Here is a 26,512-nt window from a genome sequence, read left to right as displayed (position 1 = left end):
TAGAATGAGCATGTCTACCTAATACTTCCTGATTCTAGACAGTTTCTGAAGATTATGGTGCATCTATTTTGGGATTTTAGACTTATGCTAAAAATTATTTTTTCACTTACCCACAGAAATTCAGAACATTAGATAAAAATTTAATTTGAAAGTAAGCAACAAAAGGGTGTGCCGCAAAATTAAAAGCAAAAGGCAGAATACCCCCCCCCCAAAAAAAAAAAAAAAACTCCATGTAGACCCTTGAACCTTACCCAGTTTTACTATTTTACCATCTTTGCACTATGTGGTTCTAAAAGATGCATTTTTACAACCCCCTCTCGCTCTCTCTGTCTCTATATATTCGAATGACCACGTTGAGGTTACCATGGTCATTGAAAAACCTTGAATTGAGTTAGCGACCTCGACTTGAGGTTGGGCCACCACGGACAATGTAACCTTGATACGAGGTCGTGGGGCCTGTGGACCTTACGTAGAGTTCACCGATGCTGTAAGTGACCATGAATTTCAGGTCGACATCATAGTAAAAGGACTCATTTTGGGGGGATAGTGAGAGAACGTTTAGAGAAGATATGCAGCAACAACGGCATTGAGCAAAATGACTATCGGTGCATTTGGTGAGATTTTGAGGGAAAGCCTTTGGGAAAATGTAAAGAACTTTAAGTTAGAGAGGTTTTTTAAAATGCAGATTGTGTTTGTTAAATTGTAATATGAAAAATTCATTGTGAAGTACATTTAAGCAAAATAGCGTTTGAAGAGATTATATTTACAAAAGACTTTTGTAATTAAAAAAAATATCGTCAATAGAAAAACAAAAAAATTGGGCAGCGAGGGCAAACGGCCATTGACAATAGAAATCTATTGTTGGTGACTAACCTATAAGGTTGCAAGACCTCAAGCAGCCCTCGAAACCACCAGTGAGAGCCGCCTAAGGTCACGCAACCTTGGCGAGGGCGCGACCTCGCCACATGGGTCGTGCGACCAGCGACCCAGATTTGGGTATTGCTCGACGAGGTTGCACGACCTCTGGCAACCCAACTCTGGGCATCACTTGGCGAGGTCGCGCTGGGTCACCAAATGTCACACGACCTAGATTTGGATTGTCGAAGGTGGGCACACGATTGGCGACCTAGCAACCTAGATCTGGGTATTGCTTGGTGAGGTTGGCGCTAGGTTGATGAAGGTCGCACGACCTTGCCACAACCCAGATCTGGGTTGTTGGGTTGTGAGAAGTAGGTCGCATGACCTCAGGCAGCCCTTGACGGAGGTCGCGCAACAGATTTGGGTTGCCGCAACCATCGCCGAGGGTCGCCTAATTGCCTACCCTTCACTGACGACCACTTGCAGCTATGTCAGTCCCGTTCAACGAAGAAGAAGAAGAAGATGAACAGTAGTAGGTCAGCATGCTCATAAGGCAAAAGGCACCTCCTTAGCTACCATGGGCTTTCAGCCTTTGGAAGGCTAGCATTGGGAAAATGGGGTTCAAAATTTTTGCCAAACACAATTTATTTGTCCTAAAGGACTTTATATGCCCAGGACGCTTTGGGAATGCCTCTCCCAAACGCACCCAATGGCCTTGGACAAGTGGCAACCACGATGAGGACGAGGTTGGCTATAAAGGAGGCAGTAACAACATGAAGTGCTAAGCAATTTCCAAAGAGGGTCTGGATTGTGATTAGACAAAGAAAACTAGGCCTTTGAATGGGTGGGTTGGATTAAAGAATGACCCGATGTGAATTAACTCATTAAATCCATTTTGACCCATGATATGTAATATAAATTTAATGAGTTATAATTATACCCAACATGATTAATAATACTTTCATATTTAATTCGACATATGAAAATCAGTTTTGACTCAGTTGATCCAATTTAAGCTATTCATGTATATATATGTTAATTGGATAAAATCACTACTTCAATCATATTGAATTTCAAAATTTTGTAAAATTTTCAATTTTTGTATTGATTTACAATAATAATAGCTCATTCAATTTGGTAATTGTTTGATTTAGATCATTATCAATTTTAATCATTACTTTACTAATTAAATGAGCTGGTATTATTTTAATCATTACTCTACTAATTAAACAAGCTATTATTATTATTTTGGAAGGAATAAACTAAATCAAACAATTACCGGCCATTTCAAATAATTTAACAATCTTGCGTATTTTGTTACCAGTCACATTAGTAAAATTTTCCCCAATTTTCACATCTATTTATATTTTTTCATTTGCCTTATCGAATTCTTTCATAATTTATTTAATTGAATAAATTAGAACGATGCAATTAAAAGCTAGTTGTGGCAATTTTGTCATTTTATTATATGTTATTTATTTCTGTTCGAATTTAAGACAAGAATCGCACCTTTTTAGCGTGCCAACGGAAACGTCGTCGTCGTCGTCTCCGTGCTCTCGTTTAATCTTCTTTTCCTCGTCGCCGTCGTCGTCGCCTCCTGCTTGTTCAGGGATCGGCCGCATTTTCCGAGCTGCCGCCGCCGTCCACCTCCCGGCGCGGGGATTACCCCGGCCGCGAAACGCCGGCCGCCGCCGCCGCACGCTCTCCGGTTCTCACGGATGTCAGCTAACCTGCGCCGCGTGCGCAGCCCACGAGTGCATTACCCCGCCTCCATCCCTCCACCTCCGCCGACGTCGCACTCCATAGACGACCCTGGCACGAGAGCCTCCGTTCACTCCGCGCTCCCTCTCCTCCACGAAGCCCTAGCTCCCCGAACCCATCTCCGGCGCGGCCTGTCGCGCTCCTCTTGCTCGCCCGGCGGCGGCCCCGGCTTCGATTTCCTGCGTCAGTTCTTGCCTCCTCATTCGAGCTCGCGCGCTGAAAATTTGAACTTCCTCAACTCGCACGAGAGGCGCAGGCTCGTTGTTGGGTTATCCAGACTGATCAAGCGAAGGCAAGGGTACGCCTTGAAGGGCTTCTTCGGTACGTTTTGCCCCTTTTTCCTGGCGAAGGTACTGAAGGATTTGCAGTCCCGCCACACCGCTTTTGCATTCTTCAAGCTCGTGTTCCTGGGGGATTCCGAGGAGGAAGTCCGGTCGTGTTGCGTGGCCGCCCATATCTTGGCGGCCGAGGATCTCCGCCTCCTCGCGCAGGATGTTACTTCGTGGGTGATCAGTAGAATCGGGTCGGGTAGGAGTAGGGAATTGGTAGAGTTTATGTGGGAGAAGCACCGCCTTTACGAAAGTGATTTCTCTGTTCTCGATACGATTATGCGGGCGTTTCTGAATGTGGGGATGAGTGGGGAGGCGGTGGGGATTGTGGGTAGGATGAGGGAAGTGAACCTGGTGCCTAGCGAATCTGCAATGGTTATTCTTTTGAAGTCTTTGCTTAGAGTAGGCGATTTCAGTAATGTATGGAAGGCGTTTAGAGACATGATTTCTAAGGGACCTTTTCCTTCAGAAAAATCTGTAAATGTTGTGCTTCTTGGGTTTTGTAGGAAAGGTTGTGTTAGAATAGCTGAGAATTTGTTCCATGTGATGGGAAAATTCGGTTTCGAACCTGATGTTTACTCTTACAACATTCTGATTGGCGCATATTGCGCTGGCGGGAGGGCATTGGTAGCAATAAACTGGGTGTATCTCATGATTGAGAGAGGTTGCAGACCTAGCAATGTTACGTTTAATACTGTAATCAGTGCCTTATGTAAAGATGGCAATGTGGCAAGAGCAAGACAATTTTTTGACAGTGTCCCCGAGATGGGTCTTTCCGGAAATACTTTCATGTATAACTCTCTTATGGACGGGTATGTTAAAGCAGGGGACATTCTTCAGGCAAATATGCTCTACGATGAAATGTGGAGCAATGGTATACCTCCTGATTGTGTCACCTTTAATATTCTGGTTGGTGGTAATTACAAGTACGGAAGGGAAGAGGATTGTGATAGACTGTTCAAGGATATGCTTGCGTCTAACTTGCTTCCCAAGGGTTCCCTCTATGATATAACAATTGCAGGTTTGTGCTGGGCTGGTCAAATAGATGAGGCTGTGGAACTTCTGAAGGATATACTAGAGAAAGGAGAACCTGTAGACTTGACTGCATTTAACACAATTATTGCTGCTTATGGTAGGCTTGGGATGCCCGATAAAGCCTATGAGATTTATCAGTTAATGATGAGATTTGGTCTGTCACCTTCTTCATCCACATCCAGCTCTCTTCTTTTGGGTTTGTCAAAGAAAGGAAGGTTGCAAGAAGCCAGAAGTCTTTTGTATGATATGACGGAAAGGGGTTTCCCAGTCAACAAAGTGGGCTTTACAGTTCTCTTGGATGGATATTTAAAAGTAAGGGACATAAATCAGGCTCAGAGTTTGTGGGATGAGATGAAACTCAGGGGTATATCTCCTGATGTCATTGCCTTCTCAGCCTACATCGATGGACTATCAAAAGCAGGTTTTGTGGAGGAGGCTTACGAAATTTTTCAGGAAATGCTAAGGAGAGAATTAGTTCCAAACAGTTATATCTACAGCACTTTGATTAGTGGTTTTTGTGACTCTGGGAAGCTAAATGAAGCAGTGAGGTTGGAGAGAGAAATGAGGCAAAAAGGTCTGCTTCCAGATGTCTTTACTTCCAATGTTATTATTGATGGTTTCTGCAAACATGGAAAACTGAAGTCTGCCATGGATGCATATTTGGACATGCATCGAATTGGGTTAACCCCTGATATAGTCACATATAACACTTTGATTAATGGGTATTGCAAAGCATTTGACATGACTGGTGCTGATAAATTCATGAATGAGATCTATGCCAGTGGGTGGAGCCCAGATATTACAACATTCAATATAAGAATCCATGGTTTTTGCTGTAGCAGGAAAATGAGTAGAGCCGTGATGACACTTGATGAGCTTGCTGCTGCAGGTGTTGCTCCAAATATAGTCACATATAACACAATGATGAATGCCATCTGCAGGGACATACTAGATCGTGCATTAATTGTTACTGCTAAACTGATTAAGATGGCTTTCATTCCAAATGTAGTTACGGTAAATATATTGCTGTCACAATTTTTTAAGCAGGGAATGCCAGAGAGAACCTTATGGTGGGGTCAGAAATTGAGTGAAATTTCATTTGGCTTTGATGAGGTTTCACATAGAATTATTGAGAGAGCCTATGAAAACATACAGAATAGTGCTGAGCTGTTCAGTGGTGCCTCTGAAAAGAGACTTTTTTTGGATTCCTTGATGTACATTACTTACGACTATATGTATAGAAATAGACAGTACATTGAACCAAGTCATAGTGTGATTAAATGTATGAGTAATGGTGTCGGTGCACCATGAAGGTCGAGAATGTGATCAGTACTTGGTTCAGCTGTGAATGATGCAGCCTCTCATGCAATGGTGGACAAACATCTTCCCACTCTCAAATTTATTGAACATGCTGTATATTATTTGGCACGGAAGATGAAGGACTACTACTATGGGGCTGGAGAAATATCGTCAAGTTGATCTCATTCTGCCTCTACAGATGAAGATTTCACTGATAAGGCTAACAGGTTTGGTCTTCCTATTGCTTTAAGGTTTGTAACTATAAGTTGTGTAATAGTTTTTGCCTTGCTGACTCTTTTATAGTTGACACCCGGTTTAGATGCCAGATGATAGCAAACAGAATAATTGTGAAATTACTGTAGAGTTGTACTTGCAGCTTACCAATTTACTATTTAGGCTATTGGAGTTCCTGAAACAAGTATTCACCAAGTTGATAATGAACCTTTAATGGGCTTTCATCTTGAAAGGTTGGGGATTGGGAGGAAAGTTGACCGGCAGTTTTTGCTGGGACATCTTGTGGCCAACTGCTAGTTAAGACTAAATGGAAAAGTTCTGGCTGAGTGACAGTGCTGTCAGGTTTGTCTCTTGAAGAAGCCATGAGTTCTTTCGGCAGAGTGAAAATATGGTGGTGATTTTTACTTCTACCAAAAAAACTGTATCAATCATATGATTTCATCTATTACACATAATTTTTGGGAGGAAATCCCCTGATGTAGTTATTTTTAGCACCATTTACTCAATTGGAGAAAAACCTCTAGTAATGGAGTCTCTGGAACGACTTAACTCTTGCTTTTAGTTTCTAAATCTTTTGGCTCATGCATTTTGATATTTTTTTATATTGAACACCCAAAAATCTCAAATATATAGATGTTGGCATGTAGATACATATAATTTCTTTCATAATTTTTTAAAATCTAAAAAATATATTTTAAATTTTGGTTTAAAAGCAAACAAGTTACCTTTTGCTTTGTTCAATCTAAAACAATTGCATGCATCTGTTAGAAACTACCAAAATATTGTAGAGATCTCATGAAATGTAAAATGCAATCTTCCGGTGACAATAATCTGAATTAATATATTTATTGAAAACCTTCCAGAAAACAAAAATATTCTGAAAACGCTTGCCTGATTGGTAAACTTTAATGCTCTACAGGTTGGAGATTCAATCTGCTACATACTGAAAGAAATTAATTGCTCTATAGATTGGAGATTCAATCTGCTATATACTAAAAATTTTAAGGAGACCTTCTGTGCTTGGATGATAGCTCTAAATAAACATGTTGCTGCTCTTGATCAGCCTTTATTTCTCTTTCCGAATCGGAGTGGTAATGTGGAGTCACAAGTGTCTGCTTGGGGAAAAAAATTAACCTTGACCTCTGCCTTTGAGTTCTACCTATGAATACTTCGACTGATCAGTTAAGATAGCCTTCATGCGGTTGCATTGTGGAGGACATGCTGCATGACTCCTATGAAGTCTCTGTCGGTCTTTGATTTTGGAGAAAGATGTTATGCATAAAGAAGAGGCTCTAGTCTCTCGCCATTGAGTTCAATTCAACAAGTTGTTTGCTCCAGTTTGAAGTCCACCTTTTCAGGAATGCAGTTGCTTTATCATGACCAAGAAAAATATAGGGATTAGCACAGCTTCATTTCATAAAGCACTATAAACTATTGGAAAGTGTGTGAAGGAAAAGTTGTGCTTGAAGGGATAGCTATTTTTTTTTCCCCAATTATCACGTGCACCCACAACTTAAGTGCATGTTCCTTATTTGAGCTTTTGCGGTGCATTATGTTCATCTGACAAACGAAACGGATACTCTGGAAATGATATGTTAATGATGTTGAAGTTCCTTTTGCTGTTTTGGTTATAGGAGAAGTGCTGTGGAAATTCAGTTTCTTGGTCTTTTGGAGCATCATATGGTGCAAAGAAGCAAAGAACAAATTCAGTTAGTACTGTTTTTGAACATGTGCTTGAGAAGAGCTCATTTATGGTACATCCAGCTCTCATGGCAGACTAATATTGGGACACTACTTGGAGGAACCCAGGTATCAGCTTATCGGATTGAAGGGTTAGGAGTTCAGGTAACATATCGAATTACTATCTTGTGTGGCTTCAAATTAATTTTCATGCAATAATGATCGCCGATTACATTATGTTTGAGATTGATTGAAGAGGTTTTTCTTCTTAGCGAAAGTGGCTAATTGGATGTTTGCTTTCGCACAGGAATAATTTAGTCTCCCCATAATGTTCATGAGATCTGGTTTCTCTTCGCCTATGTAATGTGAAATGATCTCGTTTTAGTTTTGTGTTGCTGTACTGATCAAATGCAGAATTGCCCAGAACTGAAGCTGTTCAGAGTGTGGTTGCTAAAAGCACCTTTTGGGAAATGCAGACAACTTTCATGTTAGTTCTCTGAACTCTTCTCTATTCAATCATGGCTTAGAAAGAGAGACGGCCCTTGTTTGTGATCTTCACTGTGCATGTTTTCTTTAGATGAAATTGGTTATATATCCTTAGTGGTTCAGCATAATCTTTTTTTTTTTTTTTTTTTTGACTTCAAAAGATTTATCTGCTTAAGATCTGGAGGTGGATAATTGCAGTAGCAATTAAAATCTTGGTATCATCCTCAGTTCTGGTTACTTTTAGAGATTGTGCAATCAAGTCCTTTGAGGAGATTAGTTAGAATCCTATTCTTGGTTAACCCCCCTTGCTTGAACCATCAAGGAAAAGGATTTCTGTTCCCGCACGGATTATCTTAGCCTACACAATTCCATGCGGGAAGAAGGATTTTGATGCCATTTATGGAGTCCGATGGTGAGAATCTATTCGTTGCAAAATGGACCTTCTAGGCCATTGAGTCCAAATTTGATGTGGAGATCAATCTGTTGCCTACTCAGTTACTTGGATGCACATCTGAAAGAACTAAGCATTAACTGTTCTGCTAAACTGCTTTATAACAACCTACCTCTCTACACTCATGTCTCTCTTCTTTGTTTATTTTCTAATTAGTTATAATGGTAGATCTATAAATTAGATGGTTGGATTGAAAAAAGTTAATCAATTTTTCAAGATTTTTCCAGTGGAATGTGCGCATGCGTATTAGAGGGAGGGAGGGAGGGAGGGAGGAGGGAGGGAGTATGCTGGCTCATCGGGGGACCCATAAAGAGCTAAGGGGAAAATTAAAGGACTTAGATAGTGGGACCCATACGACAGTAAAATGGGAAATTAAAAACGAATGAAAGTTGGTTTTGATTATAAGCAATTTTCTTTTCACAAAAAATGATATCTAAGTGATTAGTAATTCTTTAAATATTGCTGCACATGCTACCAGCTGCATATCCTTGTAAATTTGGAGGGGATAATGCTGAAATGCTAGTGTTTCCAGACAAAACATTTTGAGTGGGATCTTTTTTGACAATCTGGACAAAGGAGTGACCGTTCTGCCAAATGGTATCCTGTCAGAAGTTTCTAATATTGAAAAAAGTCCATTTTGTTTCTTTTAACCATTTAACAAACAGATATAACAAAAGAAAATTGTTATGTCCTTACAAATCTTGAATGCACAGTTGATAAGCGTTGGGATTGTTTCAATGCGAGTTTTAGGACTTCTAGTTTGATATGACCATTCATGACTGGTCTGTATTGTTGGTCGAACTTATTTATTGTCAGAATCTACCTTTGCCCATTACTGTTAAGAACCTATATTTCTATTTTTCTAGATTCAAAAGATCTAAAGTTTATATTTCTATTTTTCTCGTAGATGCTTTCTGATTCTGATGCATGCAGACATCCTTCCTGCCCTCCCATTGTAGAAAAACCAGCTTTCTTATCATTTTCAGCTTGATTAATTTAGGATGGTCCGTCTAGCTGAATCTAGCTACTTGCTAAATAAGAAAATCTAGCTTAATTTAGCTTTCTTAGTTTTTACAGGTCTATTACATACCATCTGTTTTGTGGTTAATGATTTGATATTAAATAGGTGATGGACTTGGGCAACAAGAATGGATGGTAATGATATCTGATTTTCTTGTGCATGTAATTGGAACACATGTACTTGAGCTCCTGATTGCGTCGAGACTGGCAATTTAAGAACTAAGAGTGAGGTGTGGAGTTCCAGCATGGTATTGCTTGAGTGGCTTGTCTGCAGACGATCACTTAAAGGGACCCGGCCTGGGTCAATAGCTTTCAGTTTCAGTGGAAATGGAGCAGTCTATTCTTCATCATCACAATTTTTTTTTTGACGCGTTATATCAGAAGAGAACATGCCCATGGCAAATGTTACATTCAGGCCTTCTTCTATTGCTTCCTTCCCGGCTCACTTCCTCACAGAATGGAAGGAACTGATTAACAAGAAGTTGGCTATTTTGGGGCACTTAACCTGGTCTTGTATGTGCTTCGAGTTCCCGATCACATGGAGAGAAAAGTGGACTAGAATATGTGCCGCCAATGGTCAAAAGATCAAGCAAACTTTTTAAGAGAGAAGTTGTGGCGACATGTGCAATCTATTTTCTTCTATTATCAGGGGAAGGTCTGGTCAAACTGTAATTCGGCAAATTAGGGCCTATTTGTTAATAGGCTAAATAATAATTGATTCTCTTCTTTTATTCCGGAAAGCAAATTTGGAATAGAAATTCGTTTGGTAAATTTTTTGTTCTCGGGAACAAAAAAACGAATTTTTGCTTTGACTATACTTGTATTCACCCAAAGTGAGGCAAGAACAGGCAGTGGAAGCCGGTCATTTTCTCAAGAAACATTGGCCCATCACAGGCCGAATTGCATCGAGAAAGACTTGAGTGTTTGTTTGGTCGCGTTTGGTGCGACCTTGTTTTGCTTCAGCAAACCACGGCTGCTTTAATACAATCTTGGGCAATATGTATTCTCAAAACAGAATTTATAGGAAATTGAAGCAGTTTACAATCGATTTTCAAGTTTTTGGTTTGACTTTTAGGAAGGCTATCGAAAAGGTTGATGCCATAGAACTTTTGAATGGGGTACAATTTTAGAATTCCTGCAGCGTTCGGATCAGTAGGAGTCAAACTAAAATAAAAAAGTTAAGTGGCGGCCCCCATTACTTATTTCACATTTCCAAAACTAGCTCTAGGACTTTACCCTAAAATCTATTAAAGAAGAAAGATTGACAAATACTGAAAATATGATTCTGTCAGTGTACACTAAAAAAAATGATCGCTTTGATTGGAGTTTAATCATATGAATTTCATAATTTTTTACCATATGAACTGGAGCAGTTTGCTCTTTGGGGAATCAAATGGAATTCTGTACCTGTCCGTGGACTTTGCGGGAGCTTCCACCAACGTGTCACCCAAAAAAAAGGAAAAAAGAAAAAAAGTCAAGGCATCTAGGTCGTATTCCTCGATTGGCCTTCCGATGCCCACTCAGAAGATGAGGAATGACCAACCTGTGTGCTTAAACTACTATTTCATAGATTATCATTTGAGTGGGCCGTCGAGATATACTTGACAAGTGTCGATCATCGCACGTCGATAAGAGTTTAACAAGTGACATTTGTGCGGACGTTAAGGTCAATGCATGTCTAGTTTTTTAAATAGCGTTAGGTGATTCTCTCTCCAAGGAGGTGATTCTATTGGGGGGTCTAACTCTGGCGTGCGCTTGGATTGTTGGGTTACAGGGAACGCGTGCTAGAAGACGTGCTAGGAGTCCACTGATTATATAAAACCACTTCTATTGCTTGCCTCCACTCTGTCTCGTCAGTTATCTTGACAGGCCAAGATTAAGTGGTTTCCAATCATTTCCTTGAGGATCGATCCAAAACAAAAAGGAAATCAAGATGTCACGTCACGTCGCCTGAACTTTTGTTTCTGCTCTTGAGATTTGTGTGGGGGCATGTAGAGGAAGTCGCATTGACAAGCGCTCTTAAGGCATTGGATCGGGTGCTGCAATCTATTCCCCCGATGGTGGCAAAAACTTACAACCAATCGTGACCGACTGTTTTTTTTTGTCGAAATAAGTAGCTTTCATTACTTGCTAAAAAATGGATAATAAATAGATTCAATATCTAAGAATAGGATTAAATTAAAATGGTGGGGAGGATTATCAATCCAACTTGGTAGAAGAGAGTAAGTGCGATGGGTCCTCGCTATCCAATCGTGACCAACTATTCTTTTGAGTTGGATTTTTTGGGCTAATCTTGGAGCGTCAATTTTTCAAATAGCATAATCCGTACCATCCACTTCTCATGTATTTAAAGTTGATTCCCTCTCTTCCCTCATCACTATTCATGTGCCTCGGCATCTTTCATTATCGAGGCCCAATGAAAGCCCTCGGCTTCTTGTCCCTTGGGGTGAAATCCACAAACTCCTGCATGCATTTCCTTTGCAATATACTCAGATTCTATTAGAACATGTCACGCTGCACTCAGTCGGCTATTTCCTTTTCTTACTGCCTCTATTGCCTTCAGTATTAATTGCTCTCCATTAGCTCTCCGGGTAGGCAGGTTCCCCTTCAACATAGGCACAAGGGCTTTGTTGAATCGGATTGACTGAATCATTTTCGACGACAAAAGTGTCGAAAACAGTCGGGCATGCGAAATGGATTTCAGATCACCAACAAAGTGTACCTCAAACATGTTGCATGCTCATGATGAAGTAACAACAGCACATTTAATCTTGCCCTGTCTTTCTTACATGGAGTTGTTGGCCAATGTCCATTTTCAAAGAAGAACCAAGATATGCTTGAGACTAAGCAAAAGCATGAACGAAAATTAATGTCTTCCTGACAGAGAATTCCATTTCCTTCTTGATGATGATTGGTTATGACTGAATAACTGCTTACGCAGTGAAAATCCCTAGATTGGTGTATCTGCAAGCTACTACCATGTCAAGTGTGTAGGCACAAGACTTAATGTAAGAATTCATTTGGTACCGAGCTCATACTTAAAAATGAAAAAAAAAAAAAAAAAATAAAAAAAAATCCTATTTAGAAACTTAGCCCTGTCAAATATTATTCTGATTAACAAATTTAGATACGAAAACTTAACTGTGACCTATCGAGTAACTCGAGTTGGCAACTTATCAACATTGAGGGTAACCTTTCATGAAAAAGGAAATAAGGAAGTTAGTTATCTTGCTAAATCAAACAAGCAAATTAAATTTACGTTGTTATTAACTTGTTCATGTGGCCGATAAGTTTTCAAGACAGTCTCACAATGGCGATGAAATGCGTAAGTTTCATCACAAGGATGTAGCTTTCAGCAGACAGGTTTCTTTCTTAAGAGAAAAATGCCACAAATTCACTCTGAAAATTAGATTCTGGAGCAGCAGACTGCTGAAGTAAATACATCCCTGAATTCTATTCATGTCAAGAAGCAGGAACATGTAGATATATAGAAGAAAATGATAAACAAAACATTCTATTTACAATCTCTCTTCCGTTACCTGTACAAAGGAAGAGCTGAGTCGAGCCAAGCCTAAAAAAAACCTCAAGTTTATATGACATTGAGTGAAAATATAAGAGTATTCTGATTACATCAATAAGAGTACGATTTATTGCACTTTTGTCCTCTGCATGATCAAAAATCTTCTCCTGCTAACGCCCTCGACATGCTCTCCCAATTTAACTAAATGGGCCATTCGTCTTTTCCATGACTCAGAAGTTCCGGTTTGACCAGGGTTCGATTCAGAGTCGACTGGTTCAGTCTCACTAAGCTCGGAGCTCCTATCCGCTGCCTGACTTGCATCATCTCCGGCACCTGAAACCTGTATTATCTCCTGCAAACTGTGCACCACTTGACTCATCTTTGGCCGATCTTTTGAACTCTTTAACAAGCAACTGTCTGCTAATTTAGCAATCTTGCGAGCCGCGCTGACCGAGTACTGATTCTTGAGTCGAGGATCAATTATTGAATTGAATTTCTTGCTATCAGCAGGATACTGTTTCACCCATTCCAAAAGTTTTTGTTCAGTTCTCGGGCGGTTCCTCTCCAGTGATCGCCTTCCAGTGAGCACTTCATACAAAACGACACCAAAACTCCACACGTCACTTTTAGCTGTCAAGTGACCAGTCTGAATGTAATCAGGAGCAGCATATCCTTGTGTTCCTACCACCTGGTCAAGGAGAAAGTTACCATAAGCAATGAATGTGTAAAATCCATTTGTTCCTGTTGCAAGGTTTACTTCACATGAAAAAAGCATGATTTACGATAGGCCATGCACTGAATTTTGAGAAAAAATTCTGCTGAGAATCGACAAGCTATTGGTCATTTCACCAAAGCCAAAGACCTTTTTCCGGTCCTATGGATAGATCTTCAAATTGGAAAAGATTGTTGAGTTACTTATTGAGCAGAAGGATATGAGCACCATGAAAACTTTTAGCTCAACAAATGTTACCAAGTCTTCTATAGAAGAACACTTATTGCCTCTAACAATTGGCTACAGGGGATCAAGAATGAGTTTAAGTGTAACTTACAGCAGTTGAAACATGAGTACGGTCAGCTGTTGGCCCTTCCCGTGCAAGCCCAAAGTCTGAAAGCTTTGGTTTGAAGTCCTCGTCCAGTAATACATTCGATGACTTAAAGTCTCTGTGTATCACCTACACGTCCAGAACAAATGCAAATGGATTAGAATGGAGGATACAAAATTCCTGACAATACCCTGAAGCGTCAAACCTCAGCTCAGTGACAAACGATGCAACTTTTTAGTACATCAAACAATGATCACGAAGATTAGCATCTGTACGCAGAAGTAATGAAGAATAGGAAATGACTGCTATCAAGTCGCTTGACTAGAACATCATATGGATCCTGAGTATGTTGGACTGGTGAATTCTTAAATTACGGGAACAAAATCTAACAGAAGAAGAATGGAGAACAATAATTGCTTTTTCAATAGATTCCTGAAAGGGCTTCATGTCCTTGCTTAGAAAATGAGTTCTTCCACATATAAGAGACATATAGATCTTATTTTTGTCATTCCTAGTCCAATTTCTGAACAATCATAAGAATCTAGCATCAACCTGATCTAGTGAGTTTTGTTAAGTCGAAGTAATGACCTCTTCAACAGTACTAAGTGAGGAACCTAGCTCCAGCATTTTGAAGAAAACCAACCAGCAATATGGTCCACTTGTCATTAACATGAACATAACATGGTCGAGTTAAATGACTTAAATTAAATTCAACTGTCATACGTCCCACAAAAACATTTTGCAAGCTAAGAATCCAAATAAACTGATCTTTGAGGAAAAATTACCAGCGGACTACATCATCGACATGCTGGAGATATAATTCATTCAATATACATCTCCCAGTCACCAAATTAAAAATAAAATAAAATAAGAAAAAAGAAAGAGAGAGAGAGAGAGAGAGAGAGAGTTGCATTAAATATCATGTATACTTGCAGCAATTTCTGTTTACTTCTTAATGTGAAAATTCTGAAAAAAGCATATAGAGAGGCTGCATTTGATCATCTTGACTATGGTGTAATTACAATATATAAACAATCTTAGATACTGGAAAAGGATGTTGAACCACATCTCAAATATTTAACTAGTGGAATAAAAGATAACCAGCTCACCGTAAGCTAAGTTACTTAAATGCAAAAGACCTACATTGAGACTTGCTACTTCTTCAAAAACAATTGCAAATTAAAAAAAAAAAAGGAGTAAGTTTGGAAGCTAATCAAAGATTTAGAAATTGAAGCTGCAAATGCATGAATGTCAATGATGATCTGTAATAGTACCTGAACTTCCAATCCTTCATGAAGATAAGCCAAACCTTGAGCTGCTCCAAGTAATATATTCAATCTAGTTTGCCAGGAAAGAGCATCATATGCTTTATTGAAAAGATGATCTTCCAAGCTTTTGTTTAGCATAAACTCGTACACGAGAAGGTGCTGCATTCCTCGTTCGCTGTCATCAGAACAGTATCCTATCAGTTTGACAAGGTTTTCATGCTCCACAACGCCGAGGAATTGAACTTCTGCAATCCATTGTTTATGACCCTAAACCGAAAGGAGAAACATGACTGTAATGTAGTGAAAAATTTAGCTGCGGAGCATCTACTTGATCTATCAATTGAATATACTGCAACATAAAATGTTTTCATTCAACAGTGGCCGCTAAAAAATTGTTTAACAGAGTCATGCAAAATAAAGAAGATCTTGATGTCTGAATAAGGAGAATATAGATTTATTGGAATTTAGGTCCAAATGAGGATACCACGAAAGTCATAAAATAGGTGGTCCACAGAGAGCATCAATGCCATTTAAAGCTAGGGATAAAATGTTCAACGATAATACCAAGCCTTTCCCACTTCAAGGTTTGTGACGAAAAGAAGCCAAACTTAATAGAACTTCTCTATTTTGTTCACAACAAATACTGTAAAAACAGGGAAAAATTCCACACCTGAAATCCATCCCTGTTAAGCTTCTTAATGGCAACCTGCATCAGCTCACCCTTTCTGTCAACAGGCTTAATTGAACCTTTATAAACGCACCCGAATCCACCTTCTCCGATCTTTAGAAGCCTGCTGAAATCATGTGTTGCTTGCCTGAGCTCCAAGAAAGAAAACACCCGCAAGTGGGCCTTCTCCTCATAGAGTTCCGGTATACCGCGCTGCGAAGTAGCTGAGGATGACGACTTTGTGGCTCGATCAGCAGTGGTGGCTGAATTGTCGGATTTTGTCTCCAACTCCGGCGCTGATCTCCGTTCCTTGGGTTTTGATTTGTTCTTGAAGTAGGAGAAGCACTCCATTGCATACAACTCGATGCTGTCTTCCCAGATCAAAATAAATGGACCTTGCCTTGTACCAGTTAATCAATGATGTGATGCCTACATATCAACAGGCAAGGACTACAGATGTAAGCTCTTTCCTTGTTAAGTCTTATTTTGAGAAGATGTATTTTTACAAGTCAACCGAATCACCTCCTCAGCAACCAATGTGCAAAGTAAGAGACAGCAACAACTCAGGAAAAAGTCCTTACCGAAAAAAAAAACAACTCAGGAAAAAGATCTCCTCCAAGTTAAAAAAGTGTCTCCGTATCGATTTAAATAAGCTCGCAGGCAATTCTTTATTTCTGTTCCGTCCCAATCCCACCGGCAATCGATAGTCAGACGCCCATGTCTAGCTAACTAGCATTAGAAAAATGAAGTCTGACAAATTGAAAAAGATTAAATAGGTCAACGCCAATGGCGCCCGAGCAACTCCACACCAGAGGGGCAAGAAAAGGAGGAAAGAAGCTATTATCTAGATAAGAAAATATCGTGCAGCCAGCTAAAGGGAACAGTTAAACACGCTCAAGATCAAAGACCCGGATATGAACTCACAAGACAGAAAACTTCTACAGGAAGATGCTAAAAAGGGAAGCAGAAAAATTAACTATACCCTCTGAATATCCTTCCATGTGAAAAATGACAAGAAGAAAAAGAATTAGCATGAGAAAATCCAATCAGCGAGAGAAGACTTTGAACCATGAGAGCACCCACCAGAGAGAGAGAGAGAGAGAGAGAGACCGAGAACAGAAGTTAAACGGATATGTTTCAGGAAAAAACTAGAAAACGACAGCAAAGCTTTTCGTCAGATAACTCACCTACGAAAAAGGATCAAACTTCTCCATGCGAATTGCCTACATGCTCTGCCTCTGCTTTTGTTCTTTGAAATGACGGATCGAAGAGGCCAAACAAGAGAGGAGCTTCTTACGTGGGCGTGATGGGTTGGTGGTCGAGTTCGGTTGGCCAAAGGAGGACCGCGGGCTTTCTTGCGAGAACGGGCAACTGAAAAAAACTGCGGCGTCTTTCATATTAAACAAATCACAGGCTTTCGAGAAGCACCAAGAAAATGACAAGATTTGGCGTGCTGACTGTAGCTGAGAAAGCTTCCCATCATGGCATACGTTAAGAAAACCCAGAGACCACCGTCTCTCTCTCTCTCTCTCTTCTCTCTCCTCTCTCTGCGCGCGCACACGAAAATGGACCCAGAGTTTCAACTATTCCCAGGATGGGAATGGAACCAAAAGCTTCCTACTTTAACTCTCCTTGGCCTTTCTGAGGAGTCATGCGGTGAAGGTCCTGCCGATCTTATCACGGGCAGTTTCGACTTTTCAAGAGCTTGCGCTTTCCAATGGAACTCTTTCTTAAGTCAACCCGGATGAGCCTGGAGAGAGACGGTCGGGTGCTTTCAAGACAGCAGCATTATTGTACAGTAATTTAATGATTCGTCTTCATCATGAAAAGAATTGAGAAACAGAGTACTAGGAATATACGGTTTCTGCGGTTTTTTATTCCGTTCATTGCTCTCTAATAACTCTTTACTTATAATATAATTCAAAAGTTGAATGTGGGTTTGCAATAGAAAATTCACGAAAGTCTTTGCTGATAAGTGGCTTCGAAGATTGTTAAACGAAGTGGGCGAGAAACTCTTTCTAAACTCTTCGGAGGTGTTGTTCATAATTTGGAAAGAGGATCTATTGTATCAAGTGTACAAGTTGTGAGGAAAGATTATTGGAGATTCTAATGGTTACTTAATTTGGAGCGGTATTGTTGTAAAAGGAAGTTAGGTTGTACACAGCACCAAATTCTACACTTAACAAGACAATATTTGTAATTTAGCCTAATTTGGATTGTTAAAGCTGGAAGAGTGGAGTAGGCATGCCCAAGCCCAACCTACATAGATCTCATTTGCAATATCTCATTTGCAATTTCTCTTCCTTTAAACTCGTCAATTTCTGTTGTTTATATTACTCGTTCGCTTTGTGCATGAAAGAAATAAATTTTATTGAATTTGGTTCTAAAGAACCAATTCACCCTTCTTGGTTGCTTATTCGGACCTTCCAAATCTTTGACACAAAAACTGATCTTTAACAACAACTGGCTGAAGAACTTTTGCTCAATCACCAAATTGATGTAGGACGGGAGCGGCACTGAAAGAAAGGTTCAAAATTGTTCAAAGGGGAGAAAAATATGTTAGCAAGAAAAGGAAGGAATTCAGATAAAAGATAGAGGAATGGGAAAGAATCATCAAAGTTTGGCAATAACTTAATAATGTTAGCAAGAAAGGAAGGATGTCAGATCAAAGATAGAGGAATGGGAAAGAAACATCCAAGTTGGGCAATAACTTAATAATCCCAATATTAATTCATGATCAAAAACTAACTAAATTAATTAATTAACACCGATATATATATATTAGTGTAGTGTAATCAATAAAGAGAGCCATTATTAATTAAAATCTTAATGAGATAAAAAAATCTAAAAATAAGAAAATCAATTGAAAGTGTAATCTCGATATAATTCTAGTTCATCATCCGTTACACCATCGGACTAATACACATTAGGGCTTTTTTTAAGTGTGATTGAGATGATTAATCATTTATTTTATACCGAAGAATACTGAACTGAAGGCGAATTGTTGTTTCCGAATCTCTGGATCACGTATAATCTTATGAATCTGGTGTAGGACTCTCATTGGAATGCATCGCCCATCAACTCAGTTCCGTATTAGATTTGAAATATAATCGAACTTATTGGGTTTGGATTCCCGACGAGGTCAGCCGTCCCAGACCGGCCCAGCTCCCGTGACCGTCGATGCTCCTCGGACCTTTGCAATGAAAAGGTGAACTTATGCAGACAAACCCTACAATATGTTTGAAATCCCTAAGAAAACCCGCAGAACGATGGCAAGATTCGTTGCCCATCCAACATATGTTGTCACTTGCTTGATACGTTGAAATTCCTTATTTCGAAAGCAACGTCGTTCTTCCATTAAGAAAGGAAAAATATGAGTTTCATTAAAGAGGACAACAAGCACGAGGACTAGAAAAGCTCAAAAGTTCATTCGACTTCGAAGCTTGTTAAGGTTTCATCTGGACAGCACCCCCTAGATTGCCCTGTTGCTAATGTGGTTTTGCTGCTTATACTATTATTTCATTTAACAGGAACTTGGGCTTGACATTATGACCAACCATGTTGATTTAGTATATCCGATCGATTTTGATAAAAAAATCACTTGCTTAATTACTAGCTGTTTTACATAGTGTTATCGGTGCTAATGTGAATAATTTTTTAAAAACTTTAAGAATTTATCATCATCATCATCTCTTTTTCACCTTTTATAATTTGTAATTCTACATTGTGGTTATCGAGGTTTCTTGCAACCCCGTTAACCAGGTGAGGCTCGACCTTTCTAGCGACTAGGCTGGCGAGACTTGATTCTCACTAACCTATTCACTAGTGTGGACGACTTCGCTTAGCAACAGGGAGGTTGAGCCTCAATATTATTCATTTTAAGATAAAATAGCTCTTTTTACCAATTAATTCTGCGTAACTCTCATGACCACGTCTAGGTCCCTAATTGCTTTAACATTTTTAACATTCAAGCGGTTGACATCTCTTCACCATGTCCATTGGAAGATCTAGATTTGGTCCACTTTTCTCTGTTCCATTTTTGCCCCTCCCCCGCATCTCTGTCCCTCTCTCCTTCTCTCTCATCTACAAAACCGACAATGGCTTTTAATGTGACATGACTAATTTTCACACTTTAATATTAGGTCATATCAATATCTACCTTTTTGCGGATAAAAAAGCATTGCATTATTGAATCTTGTGACCTTAATCTAAACCTTTTTCTTTTCCGCATGTATTACTAGTGACCGTCCAACTTATGTGTGCAATTCTCTTTCTAGTCAATGGCCTGTAAAGCAATTTAATCCTTCTCCCGCACACCAAAGGATAAGAACCTTTGAATTTATGGGTCCTCTCTGACGAAACATCCACATTACGTCAAAGGGATTCGACCAATTGATCTTACATATAATGAGATCTTGACATTTTCGGGTTGAAGGGCTATTGGCATCCCACAAATTCGCCTTTTCCACTTGGAAGGCAACATGACGTCATGCTTTTGTAATGCTTACAATAGTGAGCTATAATTTTGCTTTGGTAGAAAATTTATTGACCTCAAACACCTCGATGGACCTGTGTTATGGGATTGGGCTGGTCTATCTACTGTCAGGCCTAGTGTTGAGTGATGGCTATCTCTATGTAATGTGTAATCTTGAACCCAAAGATTCAGTCATTTTTATATCAGATCTGGCTAGAAAGAGCAGACCATCCGATCTCACCAAATAATCCAATTTAATCAAAACTCGAGGTGCTATGGATCCCGAGGTTTGCATCTCCAATGGAGAAAAAGGACACCATAAATATCATAACTTTCATACAACGCTCATTTGAGTACCTTAATCTTTTTTTTTTAAATCTTTGATTGGTTGTTGGGAAATCTGATATAGTATGACAATTAAGATTAATATTTTTAAAATGTTATGACACTTAAGTTATGAATTGAAAAATAATATACACTTAAGTAATTAATTTTTTTTATAACATTCAAATTAACATCGTCTAAAAGTTACGAGAGTCTTCTCATTCTCATGTCCAGCCATCAGTGGCTATCGGAGTCAAAAGAGAATGGATTGAAAAGTCGACATTGAGTTTTGTGTTCTTGATATTTAGTATTCAGATGGTGCAAAAAATACAAGAAGTTACAACGAGTTGCAACCATTTTCCGACCTTGACGTCCATGCAATAAAGTACATTGTTTTTGTCGAATAAGCGTAAAGCATGGCGAGCAGCTTGCGTGCCCCACCACAAACTTGGCTAGACAATGACATGACTCGCATGCTAAATCGGTATTGACTTTATCTAGAACATCAGGGGATGACGACCGAGCCGCCCGGGTGTCGATGTCAAGAATATTTCAGACATTTTGCATTTTTCGAATAATAAACTTCTGATGTGTTAAAAAAAAAAAGAATGATAGACTTCCGACAAAAACAAAAACAAAAAGTATTAATCAACAACAGAGTGGAAATTCGGTGTGAATTATTTTATATGCGGTTCATTTGCAGTAAAATCTTGAAAAAAACAGTACGTGCTCCTGTAAATAATTAATTTCCACCATGCTATATATAATAAATTACAATTGTTGAAGCAAGTTGTAGGTGGTGAAACTTACCAATTGGCAAATCAGATAGTCATTTCGCTCTTCCGAGAAATTGTCCAATCGGTTCCAAACATATTGTATGGATACCAATTTAGCCTAAACTTTTCATTTTTACCAATTTAGTCTTGAACCCTTGCGCAAAATTCAAATGAAGTCAATATAATCAATTTTTGTCAGAAATTGTTGTCGTAAAAGTTTATGATTAAATTAGTAAAATCGACAAATTTAGAATTGATTTGAAATTTGCACAATGATTTAAGACTGATTAAGTAATTTTTTTTAAAGGTTAATAATGCTCATCATCATTGTTCAATTAAAAAAGGACAAATGTCTTAATTGCTAATGTTTTTTTGGTCATCTTACTACATTCTTATTTTAACTCTCACTCTCAAACTTTTAACCTACTTTCTTGCGAGATGTAAAAATTGAACTTGAAATTAAATCATCTTCATGTTAACTCCCTTGAGAAGGTGGGGATTCAAGCCATTCATCTATCTTTTCTCATGTGTAAATGGTGACTATTGGGGCAAACCTTAATGATTTATAACTTACTAGTTGTCCGGTTAGAATTTATATTCATAACAATCTTGATGAATATCTCAAGACTGCATTATATTTAGGAAAGTGTTAAAGCAGGGTTCAAAGTGGGTATGTACCTCGAAAGGGCCAATCAAAGTTCGGACAAGTGTCAATCTAAGACAACATGAATAGAGAAAATATTCGATGATTTGTTCTCACCACATCATCATTTGACAAGGCAAGCATTTCTATACTCATCCAATTACAGCTTGATACATATACGCTGACATGGAAGTAAATACAAAAATTAAAAATATCATTCCTCTCTTCCTCCTCCGTGAAAGTCACTACCCCCACCACCTTAGCATGATCGTCACCACCGCTCAAGCCATTGCAACCTCCATTCTTGAGTTCTCCAGCGGCGAGTTTGCAGCCTCCGCCTTCATTGTTGAAGACTTGCTATAATCGACCAGATCCGGAGCCACAGTAATGGCTTGAAGATGGAGCCAAACCAAATTTGAATAGTGACGCCGGTGGCCCATGACCAGCGAGGCGGCTCGTCTACAGACACGAGCCTTGCTCGTCCATGGCTGCTATGACCAATTTGGCCGCTGGTGACACTATGAGCTCCAAAACAAAAACAGAGGAAGATGAATAGCTGAAGATGAAGTCGAAGACCATATCTGGAGCCATGGTGATAACGGGAAGGCAAAGCGACCAGATCTCGGCAATGGCTGAAAACGAAGATGAACAGGCACACAGAGGAAGAGGAAGTCGAAGACGAATGGAGGAAGACGAAGATGACCAAACAGACGATAGAGAGAGTGGCTTAGTTTGGATGTGTAGCGTTTAGGCCTGATTGCGACGACAGCACCGGCGATGGCGAAGGAGGCTTATAGGTCAAGCGTAGAAGTGGTGTGGACCTGCGGTGTGGACGGAGGTGGAAGAGAGAGAAAGTGGGAAGAAAATGCCCCAACACTCGGCCATGCACCTCTCCACTCATTGATCACCACCTAACCTGGTGGGGCTCCTGTTTCAGATTTTCAAGAATTATTTCTTAGTCGCCTTCTCTTCTTTTAAAAACACCCCTTATTTTCATCTTCATCGTTTCCACAAAACCGCCATTACCCATTCCAATTATTAAGCTTCAAAGTATTGTTGTTTAGAGCTAAAAGGAAAAATATGTATATGCCTTTTGTGATATTGATGTTCTCACTTTAAAGAAGCTCGTAAAGAATTTTCACAATGATTCAAATTTCTTGGAAATATGCAAGTGAAGAAGTGACTATGTTTTTATCAATGTCGGGTAATCCACTAGTCCTTACTCTATTAATGAATTAATGCTCTCTTCACCTGAAAAAAATTATAGTGCTGAATAAACTGATTAAGCCAAGTAAGGGTACCCAACTTAATTATCCACTTCTGACAATGGCAAAGCACGAGCGTGCAAACAAACACATAACACTACCATTTCACTTGGTCATCCTTTCCGTGTGCTACCCACACCTTACGTTTACATATACACGCATGCTCAATAATTGGAAAAGAAATCACATTGCTAGAACGAAATATTGATGCAAAGTCAAGGCAAAGAGCCATCATTCACGAAAGTAACAAATGCAACGGCTAAGATTATAGATCTATGCGTCAAAAGCTACAACTGAGTAAAAGCAATATATTTTAGTTTTGCATGATTCGAGTATTAAAGTATAATGCAATTGAAGAGTGTTTGTGGAAGAAGAAAACTAAGTGACTTAGAAAGAGATTTTTGAAAATCTGAAATGCGAGATCCATCTAAATAAGTGTAATCATTGAGTGAAGAGGTGCGTGATTGACATGGTGATCGAAAGTAGACAATCCAAGTAAAGTGTTATTTATTTTCATTTTATTCCATATCAGTAACTATGTGTCAAGTTGCAATCAAATTTAAGCGCAAAGATGCTTGCCTCGTCAGACCGACTTGGGAGGACGATTACTCCAATGAAGGGGGTCAGTTTTGGTCAGCGCTTCCTCGGACGAATGAGTTGGTCTACTGTACTATGATTTTCTGTCTCCCATGTCAAATAAAAAATAGGAAAAAATATGATAAATAAATAAACAGTCCCACGTGGGTCGCTTTTTGCCAGGAGGTTTTATCGTAGAACGAGCATTTTGTATGACTCATTTTTTTCAGTGAGATTTCTTATCGGTCCAAGGCGGGGGATTCCTTCGATTCCCGGGTGGCTTGTGGTTTGGTTTAACCACGATTCTTTTTGTTTTTGATATATGTAAAGTTTTCTCGATTTGCCACAAAGCAAAAGATGAAAAAAAAACACCGGACATATGTTGCTTCGAAACCTTAAAATGCAGTGCCTTCATGGATATTAATGCATGTTCAATAATTAGAAATGAAAAAATTATTTACTTAATTTCTCACACCGTATTAGCATGTCAAGTAGAATCGGGTAAGGTGCCGTAATTATTCACAGTTCTTTTTTTTTTGAAAAATTATTCAAAATATTATAAGCTTATTATACGACAATCAATTAAGTTCTAAATTTTAAATTTTGGCCAAATTAATTTTGAACATTTTGATATTGTTCAATGTAGTCCTAAATCATGGACATGGCGATTTAGTTAGCATTGGCCATTGTCCATGGCACATCAACACTAATGTGGACGAATTTTTGTAATATTTTTTTAAAATTTATTGATTCTTTTCCTTATTTACCTTTTCTTTACTTTCCTTTTCCTTTTTTTGTTTTTTCCAATTTTCCCTTACTAATCCGAGCCTCAACGACAACTCTCATCTATGGCCAACAAGGACAACCCATCCCTCACTTGTTGCCAATGGAGGTCTGACCATCATTGAGGCCCTCATGATTGATAGAGAGAAATAGGAATAAAAAAGAAATAAGGGAAAGAAAAGAACGTTAGTATCAGTCGTGTAGGACGGCCAAAGTCTATGTAGTGTTTTTCGTTCAAAATTGACTAAAATGATTATGTTAACAAATTTTCAAAATGATTAGGAATAATTTGGCAATATTAAAATGTTTAGAACTAAATTAGTTGCCATACAATAGGTATACAATTTTTTAAACAGTTATCCCATTCATTTTTCTTTTTCAATTCTCATTGGACTCATCTTTGTGAAAATTGAAAAACCCCAGCTTTGGATCGTATCATAAGACGTAATAGAAGATCTTGCCGTGTCTCCTTGAGTGTCAACCATCGGATTAATAGTCTCGTCAAATTACGATGGGATGTCGATTGCTTTGGTCTTAGAAATACCATTTCTCATGAAATCTAGGATGAAGAGCAGATCGATATATAAGAAAAGAGCTTTGGTCCTGTACATTTTGCTACTTGGGAAAAGAGCAATCAGATTTGCTTGTAATCCATGAAACGTTCCATTTAGGAATATATGAAAAGTGATTTACCAGCTGACTGCACTGCCAAAAAGATGTTTGAAATTGTGTTTTGTTTAATACCGGGATTAGGTCATATCTATAATAACTCTTCAATATAAGGTATGATGGTTCTGATAAAGTTAGGGATTACACCATAAGAATGGTAGATATGAAGTCTAAAAATCATACTATTAAAAAAATGATGAAATCACTTGTCATTCTAATAGTTTGAGTCCTAGGATAAAATCCTTCAAGAAGAATTAATGACTGTTACTTTTTTTAAAGAAAATGTCACATAAAAGTATACTGTAGTAAATATACAAAATTTGGTTGTCCGAGTGTAATCCTGTAATTAATTATTCTTTGGCATTGTTTATGAATCAAATATCTATAATAAGCCCATCCAGTTCTTTTTTTTTTTTTTTTTTTTATGATCCAGGGAAACCCGTAGTTCTTGGTAGCTAGATAATGGCGTAACAAATTTGTTGTGTTTTCTATATAGGGATCTACAAATCTAAGGAAGTTAAATCAAGATAAATCATAGCTCACCGTAGGAAACAATGATAAAATCAATATCGGAGATATCATTTTTATTTTAGATTCTTTTTTAATATGATATTAAGAAACACATTTTTTATACTTTCTTTGAGACGAAACATAGTTTCCGTATCATGTTTGTACATATGTAGGCTACTTTGTGAAATTTAAAAGAAAAACAATGTTATTTTTGTTCTTTAATTCAAATAAGGTTGAGTACTACATTATATTCAATGGATTGTACGTGTTATGTTTAACTCCCAATGATATATACATAATGTATATGGTTGAAAATGTTGTTTCCAAAAGACTTTTGCCTAAGGAATGATTTCATGCATTAATGTCTTGGTCACATGTCTAGAGAAAGAGTAATAATGCTGATACTATTGACATTTTGTTCTACTCTTAAAAGTTACCTAAGGACTTGTGTAGACTATTATAAATGTAAGATGACTAAGATAAAGAATAAAACTACAGTTTGAAGTTTTGACCTATTAGAGGTCATTCACATTAATCTTAGTGGACCTTGTATGGTAACATTGTATAGAAATTTTTATTTCAACACAATCATTGATTATTTCTTCTGTACTTGATTAAGGAAACTGAAATAAAAAAAAATTGGGATAAGTCTTAAAGGTTGTCAAACCTAACCGTGATGTGAGTATTTAGCAAGTATAGTAATGCTAGATAGTTTAAAAGACCATTTGTCAAATACTTGAAAGATCCTAGGATGGTAATTTAATTTATTAAACTTGAAAATCCTGAATATAATGGTGTGGCCTAAAGGGGTAATATCACCTTTATGGAAATTATGAGAAGT

General features: G+C 38.5%; 2 protein-coding genes across 6 annotated transcripts; one reads left to right on the top strand and one right to left on the bottom strand.

Moving 5' to 3' along the window:
- Nucleotides 1–2,392: 2,392 nt before the first annotated feature.
- Nucleotides 2,393–9,924, top strand: LOC104441336 (pentatricopeptide repeat-containing protein At1g62910). 5 transcript variants are annotated; one of them, XM_010054454.3, is made up of 4 exons: nt 2,393–5,509; nt 7,151–7,361; nt 7,621–7,683; nt 9,260–9,924. In XM_010054454.3, exon 1 carries the CDS (start codon nt 2,577–2,579, stop codon nt 5,292–5,294), a length of 2,718 nt encoding a protein of 905 aa, XP_010052756.2. In that variant the 5' UTR covers nt 2,393–2,576; the 3' UTR covers nt 5,295–5,509; nt 7,151–7,361; nt 7,621–7,683; nt 9,260–9,924. The 5 variants fall into 5 exon arrangements, with proteins under 5 accessions (XP_010052756.2, XP_010052757.2, XP_039168871.1 ...); XM_010054455.3 differs by having other exon boundaries at nt 7,611–7,683; XM_039312937.1 differs by having other exon boundaries at nt 7,504–7,683.
- A 2,622-nt stretch (nt 9,925–12,546) lies between these two features.
- LOC104441337 (probable serine/threonine-protein kinase PBL19) lies at nt 12,547–17,285 on the bottom strand. The gene is made up of 5 exons (XM_010054460.3): nt 16,839–17,285; nt 15,655–16,080; nt 14,991–15,251; nt 13,723–13,845; nt 12,547–13,361 (listed from the first exon to the last, which is right to left on the bottom strand). Exons 2-5 carry the CDS (start codon nt 16,000–16,002, stop codon nt 12,801–12,803), a joined length of 1,293 nt encoding a protein of 430 aa, XP_010052762.1. The 5' UTR covers nt 16,003–16,080; nt 16,839–17,285; the 3' UTR covers nt 12,547–12,800.
- Between the last annotated feature and the right edge of the window lie 9,227 nt (nt 17,286–26,512).

Source organism: Eucalyptus grandis, chromosome 5, assembly GCF_016545825.1.
Source record: "Eucalyptus grandis isolate ANBG69807.140 chromosome 5, ASM1654582v1, whole genome shotgun sequence".
Taxonomy (NCBI): Eukaryota; Viridiplantae; Streptophyta; class Magnoliopsida; order Myrtales; family Myrtaceae; genus Eucalyptus; species Eucalyptus grandis.
This window is presented reverse-complemented; position numbering and strand designations above follow the sequence as displayed.

Excerpts from the sequence above, each read along its gene's own strand:
- LOC104441336 (XM_010054454.3), top strand. The coding sequence starts at position 2,577 with ATGTCAGCTAACCTGCGCCGCGTGCGCAGCCCACGAGTGCATTACCCC.
- LOC104441337 (XM_010054460.3), bottom strand. The coding sequence starts at position 16,002 with ATGGAGTGCTTCTCCTACTTCAAGAACAAATCAAAACCCAAGGAACGG. Across the intron at positions 15,252-15,654 it reads TTAACAGGGATGGATTTCAG|GGTCATAAACAATGGATTGC; the intron begins GTGTGGAATTTT and ends CTTTCGGTTTAG. Across the intron at positions 13,362-13,722 it reads GTACTCATGTTTCAACTGCT|GTGGTAGGAACACAAGGATA; the intron begins GTAAGTTACACT and ends CTCCTTGACCAG.